The sequence below is a fragment of the Pteropus alecto genome, unplaced genomic scaffold (assembly GCF_000325575.1).
Source record: "Pteropus alecto unplaced genomic scaffold, ASM32557v1 scaffold313, whole genome shotgun sequence".
Classification (NCBI taxonomy): Eukaryota; Metazoa; Chordata; class Mammalia; order Chiroptera; family Pteropodidae; genus Pteropus; species Pteropus alecto.
In genome coordinates, this window is record NW_006434832.1 from 640102 (window position 1) to 648252 (window position 8151).

The following is an 8151-nucleotide window of genomic DNA, read 5'->3' on the forward strand; positions in this document are numbered from 1 at the left end:
TTGTACCTTATATTAGACTTAATCTAAACTTGTCTCTCTTCTCCACTCCACACCCCGCTGTGAACACCTTGAGAAAAGTGCCCGAGGGGTGTTTATCCTTGCCCTTACAACTCTCCTTCAACCCCAAAATTTAATCTGATTTTGTTGAATAGAATAGAAACAGGATGCACAAATGTCCCACATCCAGAAGCGGACATCCTTTAAACGCCCTTGAATGCACTCTCTAAGGGGCAGCTCCCTTGGTTGTCAATGTGTTCAGACAGGCGATGCCACATTTCCTGCAATCTCTACCAGACGGCCGCAGGAGGTGGCGAGGCCGGCACCCGAAGCCCAGTTGAGCTAGCCAGGTATCACATGATTCTCGCATCACATGATCCCTAGAAATGGGAGGCAGGGAGAAAGAGGCAGGCAGGGAGGGAGGGAGAGTGAATTGAAAAGAAGCACAGCACTCCAGGCTGACTCCGCCTCTACGTCGACAACTCGCCAATGAGAGTGCGACATCCAGGACATCTGGCCAATGGAAACTGAGTTGGGCGGGCCATCGCGCTGAAGGCCGAAGTCGGGGAGCTGCGAGGCGGCTGCTACCCAGCAAGCGAGGAGCCCGACGCAGGTAAGGAGGTCCGTGAGGCGTGCAAACCTCTCACTTACTTCTTCCCAAGGGCCCGACCATGGGGACGTGGGGGCCTGAGATCCCTCTGGAGTTTCATTGGGAGACAAGAGAAGACTCTTAGGGAATCTTCTTTGGGGGTTTGCGATGCACTGGACGGAGTTTTATGAAGGGTGGGAGTAAGCAGAAATGTCAGTGACCCCCTTAGAAGGAGAGCTTTCCCTTTACCGTCCAGCATCCCCGGAAGCTGCAGCCTCTTCCCTCTAAGCAGGGACCACTCGGTTCTCGAACCGGCTTCATCCCCCACCCCCACTCCACTCCCGTCAGCAGGTGGTGGTGGTGGTGGTGGTGGTGGTGGTGGTGGGTAGTACCCGCGGCGGCTGGGAGAGGGAGAGGCGCCCGCCCTGGCCCGGAGCTCAGAGGGCTGGAAGTTAGACTTGAGATCCTGGCCTTTTCAAAGGTAAGTAGGGACTTGGGAGTGGTTGTGTCTGGCTCTCCTTTACTTCCTCTCTTGGGGGGCTGAGACAAGCTAACTTCCGCTTCTCCAGTGCACTTTTTCCTGCTCATCCGCTGTTGGGTTGTTTTACCTTTTGGGAATCTCTCTCCTCCTGGCACTTGGAGTTGGGGGGTGCCACCTAGTGGAAGATGACGGAGCTGGGGGCTTAAAGAGGCTGCTGTCACTCTCTGTTGTGGCAGTGTGGATGGGGTGAAGTGAGAAAGGCTGCCACTTAGAACCCTCCTAAGAGGAACTGGGCCCCCTCCTCCCCCATGCCTGGTGCTGAGTGTGTGTGCGTGCATGTATAGTCAGTAGACGCATACACCATACTTCCTAACTTCAGGATATCCAAGAAGGAAAGTAAACATAAAGAAATCACTTGGGAGCGGAATAGTCAGATCTGTACAGACATGCAGCCCTTCCTGCCTTAGCCAAGAAGCGGGTGGGGCCACCTGTGGACGCCTTGCCTGGGAGCTGTGGGCAACGAGGAAAGGGGCTGTGGTGCAAGACCAGTCTTCTTCACCCTTACCTGGCCATGAGATGGCCTCCTGGGAGTGGTCTTTGAGCTGGGGAGGGGGCACTGAGGAAAGGCAGGTGAGGGAGAGAGGATGTGAGTGACAGTGGGTGCGACTCCTTGTCACACAGTGTGCAATGTCCATACTCAGACTCACGGGTTACTGAGGCCCAGAGACAGGGAGCAATTTTTGAGGCTCTCACTATTGGTGGTGGCAATTCTAGACTGGGACCCAAATGCAGTATCCAGGCAAGCCCCTGCTCTCTCCATTTCTGTCTGCCTGGTCCATCTGCCCAGGAAACACTCTGTCCCTCTCCTCTACTTGGACCCCAGGCCTCTACCCTCCCAGGGTTTGTCCATTCCCAGGCACTGTCCATGCAGTGAACCCAGGTCCAATATGCTCTGGAGCCATCAAAGCCTTTCATCTCTATGATTTGATATATAACATGGGCGTGTTACTGAACATCCCTGAGCCTCAGTTTCCTCCTTTGAAAAGTAAAGTTAGTAATTACTACTTTGGGTGGCAATTACAAAGAAGAAAGAAAATAACCATAGAGTGTTTAAACTGGCTCCCAAGAGGCTCAGCAAACATGACTGTTTTTGGCCTTCTAGGCAGGCCTGCCCCATTGAACTAGCGGGGCTGGGTGAGCTTGGGGGAAGAGGTGTAGGAAATGAGAGGTGGCGCCCCCTTCCCTCCCCCTAGAGACCGAGGCTGGTTCCTTCTGCTGACTCAGAGCAGCAGCTGGGTGGGTGCTTATGGTTTCTCCGTGTGCGGCTATTTCAGCCCCAGGGTAGGAGGAGAGTCAGGGTAGGGGCACGATATGTTTGGGGAGTCTGAAAGGGCCTGGTGGTGTTAGTGTCTCAAAGGCTGACCCAGCCTGTCTGTCCATTTCCCTGGGTGATTGGCAAGCGGTGGCCGGTCTTTGGGGAAGGCGACCTATGTGCAACTGGCCGCCTGACTTCCCTTTTCACAACTTTCTCAACCCCATGATTTCCCATGTCATCATGTGACCTCCTCTCTCCCACCAACAGGTTTTGGCAGGGTGCAGGTGTGAGCACAGTATCAGGCGGGGAGGCATCTGGAGGGACTCTCCGGGGAAGTGGAACCCTGGCTTCTCTTCAGGGAGGGACTGTGTCCTTGCACCCTAGCCATGTCCTCCTATGGCTACTGATGCCTCCTCCACTGCCCAGAGGGGGCCCCTGTTCCCACAGATCAGACCCACAAAACCCACAAATCTTTCTGACTCTCACATGCCCACATCTCTACACACTCACTCAGAGAAACTTGGGTATTGGGCCATGTGTTGGCGACACAGATTCACATGTACTCATGTCAGCATTCATGCTCATGGGTATACACATATTGTTGCATGTGTGACACACACAGGACACATGTAGGAAGCTGAATCTCAGGCCCCAAATCTTGCTTCTTCCCTGGACAAGTAGTTGTGGGGAGGCTCAGGTAGTCCCAGGCCTAGGCCTGGGGCTGTGCCTGAGGGGAAACTGGCCCCAGAATCAGGGGTGTCATGGACTTGAGCTAGTTGCCTAATGCCTCTTGATATTTTGCAGGTAGACCATGTGGACCCTGGTGAGCTGGGTGGCCTTAGTGGTAGGACTGGTGGCTGGAACACAGTGCCCAGATGGTCAGCTTTGCCCTGTGGCCTGCTGCCTGGACCCTGGAGGAGCCAGCTACAGCTGCTGCAATCCCGTTCCGGTGAGTGCCCTCAGCCCAGGCAACTGCTGACAGCTGGGATTTCCCAAAGGGTCATCTTGGATAGACCACAGAAAGAGATCAGACTTTGATCCTTCAGTTTATCCTCTCCTTGCTTCCCAGGACAAGTGGCCCACAGTGCTGAGCAGGCGTCTGGGCAGACCCTGCCAGATCGATGCCCACTGTTCTCCCGGCTACTCCTGCCTCCTGACCGTCTCAGGAACCTCCAGCTGCTGCCCGTTCCCAGAGGTGAGGGCGCCACTAGTTTGATGGAGGGGCTCAGTTCTGCGTTTACAGTTTTCTGCACTCTCTCACCCTCTGGTAAAAAAGCCTAGTCAACGCAGGAATCTTTTGTGTCTCGCAGGCCGTGTCATGCGGGGATGGCCGCCACTGCTGCCCACGGGGCTTCCACTGCAGTGCTGATGGGCAGTCTTGCATCCGAAGATCAGGTGTGGCAGGGGTAGAGTTGGAGGGCAGGTGGATGGGCAGCATGTAAAGCCAGAGTGCTCAGGAGCCCTGATTCCTACTCATGCTCTCATTCATGTGGCATCTGTACTAAGCAACACCCCTGCTATGGACAGAGGGGTAGCACTGGGACTAGGAGGGGGAGGAGAGAATGTAGGGCTCCAGGCCCAGTGCCAGGCATTGCAAGGGTGGAAGAGGCCAAGCTGGGGTAGTTTAATGCCAACCCAGTCAGTGGATGCCCCTGCCCTGTGCCATGTTGCTGAGGTAAGGATTGGCTTGTGGGAGAGTGGCTTAGGAATGCCTGAGAGAGCACCGAGCCCTAGTGCCAGCCCCTCAATTCCTCTGTAGCTGGGCCTGCAGGCCCTGGTGCTAGCAGCTCCATGAGTGATAGGGGTAGTGACCTTCCTTGACTGTGTTGGTAGAATCCTGGGTCATCCTGTCCACAGATACCAGCCCCTTGGGTGCCGTTCAGTGCCCTGATAGCCAGTTTGAGTGTTCCAACTCCTCCACGTGCTGCACTATGCTTGATGGCTCCTGGGGATGCTGCCCCATGCCCCAGGTACAGGTTTGGGAAGATGAGGGGAGGGGGAGGACAGCAGGGGCGGAGCGAGGGGCTGGAGGGGGCAAAGACAGAGTCAGGACCATCTCTTCTCAGGCTTCTTGCTGTGAAGATAAGGTGCACTGCTGCCCTCATGGTACCACCTGTGACCTGGCTCGTGCCCGCTGCCTCACAGCCACGGGCACCTACCCCCTGGCAAAAAAGATCCCCGCACAAAGGACTAATAGAGCAGGTGAGGACATGGAAGAGGATCGGGTTGGGGGCTGGGAGTGAGGACAGGCCTTGCCTGGTTCCTAGCTGAGGAAGAGTTCCCTTCCACCCTGGCTGCCCCTCATACCTCTCTTTCCTTCCAGGGGTCATGTGCCCAGATGCACGGTCCCAGTGTCCTGATGGTTCTACCTGCTGCGAGCTGCCTACTGGGACGTATGGCTGCTGCCCAATGCCCAATGTGAGTGAGGGGCTGTAGCCATTTGGGCTATGTGCCCACAGCCACCTGGCCTGGACACTTACCTTCTAGGGACTCCATGAGGTGTGGCTGGCTGGCTGGCTGGTTGCTGGGAGCCTGGCTGCTCAAGGCTCATGCCACCCCCTAGTGGGGGATTGGGGCAGTGCCAGCTGTCAGCCTAGCTTCTCCCTGTGCTCTACTGGAATCATAAAGACCCACCCCTACCTCCACCCAGGCCATCTGCTGCTCTGACCACCTGCACTGCTGCCCCCAGGACACTGTGTGTGACCTGGCCCTGAGTAAATGCCTCTCTAAAGAGAACACTACGGACCTCCTCACCAAGCTGCCAGCACACACAGGTACCAGAAGCAGACCATAGACCATTTCAAACCTGCACCAGGAGGAGAAGCTCTCCACCAGGCTATTTCAGGAACAGATATGGGGGTGGGGGACTAATGGCCGCATGGAGGGGCCAGGGCATGTACAGCCCCTTTTTCTCCACATTGGGCCCCTTCTTAGGATCACTGCCAGGGGTGGCCTTCTATCCTCAACATTTGGTTCCAGCTGTGGAGCCGGCAAAGGATGGGCACCCCAGAGGGTCCCCAGTGCCACTGCTGACCTTTCCTCCTTGCCTAACTCACAGTGCAGGAAGTGAAGTGTGACACGGAGGTGAGCTGCCCAGATGACTATACCTGCTGCCGCCTACAGTCAGGGGCCTGGGGCTGCTGCCCTTTTGTCCAGGTACCCAGGAGTGGTGGGTGAGCTGGGCTGAGCAGAGGGTAGCAGCCAGCTAGGCCCCTGTGCCCACTGTCCCCTCTCTATCTGTCCTAGGCTGTGTGCTGTGAGGACCATGTACACTGCTGCCCAGCCGGGTTTAGGTGTGACACAGAGAAGGGTATCTGTGAGCAGGAGGGCCACCAGCTGCCCTGGATGGAGCAGGCCCCAGCCCACCACAGCCTACCAGACCCACGAGCCATGGAGAGTGATGTCCCCTGTGATGACGTCACCAGCTGTCCCTCCTCCAATACCTGCTGTCGACTCATGTCTGGGGAGTGGGGCTGCTGTCCTGTCCCAGAGGTGCATAGGTAGTGGGATAGCATTGGGGGACAGTGTCTTGGCATGGGCACGTGGCCAGACTCCGGCTACCTGGCTCTTCTGCCCTCTGCCTAGCTCACAGTGGCACAACAGTTCTGTCAGATTTCGTTCCTAGCTGGAGGAGCTGTGAGCAGAAGAGGCAGAGTGGAGATAGGTAGGGCTCAGTGTTCTATCCCACATAGTAGCTTCCTAGACCACCCTTTCTGCCCCTCCCCCCAGGCTGTCTGCTGCTTGGACCACCAGCACTGCTGCCCCCAGGGCTACACTTGCGGGGCTGAGGGGCAGTGTCAGAGGGGGAACAAGATGGTGGCTGGACTGGAGAAGACGCCTGCCCGCCGGGCTTCCCTGTCCCACTCCAGAGACATGGGCTGTGACCAGCACACTAGCTGCCCAGTAGGGCAGACATGCTGCCCAAGCCTGAGTCAGGGCTGGGCCTGCTGCCAGTTGCCTCATGTGAGTGCCCACCTGCCTGCCCCTGGAGAGGGGAGCTAAGTCCTGGGAGGAGGGGGAAACAAGAGCATAAAGCTGTTCTGTCCCTGCAGGCTGTGTGCTGTGAGGACCGCCAGCATTGCTGCCCAGCTGGGTATACCTGCAATGTGAAGGCCCGAACCTGTGAGAAGGAAGTGGATCCTGACCACCATGCCACCCGCCTGACCCTCAGTCCTCCCGTGGGTGTGGGGAACGTGGAGTGTGGGCAGGGGCACTTCTGTCATGATAACCAGACCTGCTGCCAAGATAGCCGTGGGGGCTGGGCCTGCTGTCCCCATCGCCAGGTCAGTGCCACCCCCAACCTCGGGGCTGGGTATGGGCCTGGGCCAGGTTCTGCTTCGTTGAACTCTCACACTCCTCTCTTGACTGTCCAGGGCGTCTGTTGTGCAGATCGGCGTCACTGTTGCCCTGCTGGCTTCCTCTGTGGGGCCAAGGGCACCAAATGTTTACGCAAGGAGACCCTGCGCTGGGACATTCCTTCGAGGGACCCAGCCCCGAGACAGCAGCTGTGAGGAGGGATTGAGAACTGAAGACACTTCGTAGCCCTTGGGACCTGCTCAGAGGGCGCCCACTGCTCAGGCCTCCCTAGCACCTCTCTCCCACCGAATTCTCCTGGACTACCCATTCTGAGTCTCCCTATTATCATGAGGCGGGGCCTCAATCTAAGGCCTTCCCTATCAGAAAGGAGGCTGTGGCAAGAGCCACAATTATAAACTGCCACCCCGTCCCCCAATTTCTGTGGACCCTGTGGCCAGGTGCTCTTCCCTATCCACAGGTGTGCGAGTGTGTATGTATGTGCTCCATCCAATAAAGTTTGTACACTTTCTTAACAGTGTCTGATTTGGCCACCCTGCCTGCTCCCCCTAGGGGACCCTCTAGCAAGGACCCCCATTATCCAGCCCCCACATTCCTTCATCCTCACAGAGATACACACAGAGTTAATCTCACCAGTTTTATATTTGTTGCTGCCCACAGCAATCCCATCACATTATCCCTTGGTTCCCAGAGCTGTCCCAGCCACCAGCCCTGTGACATGGTAGCCCAGAGGTAGGCTAGGCAGCAAACAGTGCCCCCTCCCCTCCCAGGGGTCCACAGAGAATGTTCCCTCCCTTCCCAGCCCTCACACTAGCAGCTGAGGCCTGGTTGCCCCTCCTGCTTTCCCACAATAGAACTTTCTATGTACAGCCACGTTTATACAGGCACTGCTTCCCCCCACCCAACCCTCCTCCCCAGCACCTCCCACTGGGGGTCTGGACCCCTCCCACTACCCTTTTGGAGGCAGACATGGGTCCCTCCCAAGACATTACCCAGCATATACCACTGGACAGCTCCGCAGGCACCTGGGCACCTTTTCAGGCAAGGGGCTAAGAGCGAGTGCCCCCGTAGCCCCCCGGGGCCCGCACCCTGGGGACCGGAGCAGGCGGAAGGGGTGGGGGCCTACCCGGAGGCGGCGCCAGGCGGGGCAAGGGCACTACTTGACGTTGAATACCATCAGCGGCCGCTCCTCCCGCCGCTGCCACGGGCTCTTCTTGTCGCCAGCCTCGTCGCCCACCTCGGCCCCCAGCTCGTCCTCCGGGCTGGTAAGCGAGTCGCGCCGCAGCTCGCTGGCGCTGCTGCGGGAACTGTCCCCGCGGCTGCGGCCCCGACCCCGGGGTACCGTGGCCGCCCGGCCCTCGGGCGCTGCCACCTCGTCCAGCAGCGGTGTCAGCGAGTTGTCCTCCGGGGAACAGAGGCCCGTGCGGCTCTCGCTGCTGCTGGGTTCCGTGTCCT

The 8151-nt window shown here is 57.8% G+C and overlaps 2 protein-coding genes across 4 annotated transcripts in view; one reads left to right on the forward strand and one right to left on the reverse strand.

The window, feature by feature from the left end:
• Positions 1–454: 454 nt before the first annotated feature.
• On the forward strand, positions 455–7211 carry GRN (granulin precursor). 3 transcript variants are annotated; one of them, XM_006910127.3, is made up of 13 exons: positions 455–610; positions 3187–3331; positions 3452–3577; positions 3693–3777; positions 4240–4352; positions 4449–4584; positions 4706–4800; positions 5033–5156; positions 5441–5538; positions 5629–5874; positions 6112–6345; positions 6435–6665; positions 6756–7211. In XM_006910127.3, exons 2-13 carry the CDS (start codon positions 3194–3196, stop codon positions 6891–6893), a joined length of 1764 nt encoding a protein of 587 aa, XP_006910189.1. In that variant the 5' UTR covers positions 455–610; positions 3187–3193; the 3' UTR covers positions 6894–7211. The 3 variants fall into 3 exon arrangements, with proteins under 3 accessions (XP_006910189.1, XP_006910190.1, XP_006910191.1); XM_006910128.3 differs by having other exon boundaries at positions 522–618; XM_006910129.3 differs by lacking the exon at positions 455–610 and adding an exon at positions 971–1067.
• A 108-nt stretch (positions 7212–7319) lies between these two features.
• Positions 7320–8151, reverse strand: part of FAM171A2 (family with sequence similarity 171 member A2) — a 9116-nt gene continuing 8284 nt past the window's right edge. Inside the window, exon 10 of the mRNA XM_025045608.1 lies at positions 7320–8151. This exon is cut by the window's right edge and continues 100 nt beyond it. Within this exon, the coding sequence (XP_024901376.1) occupies positions 7853–8151 (299 nt within the window). The 3' untranslated portion in view covers positions 7320–7852.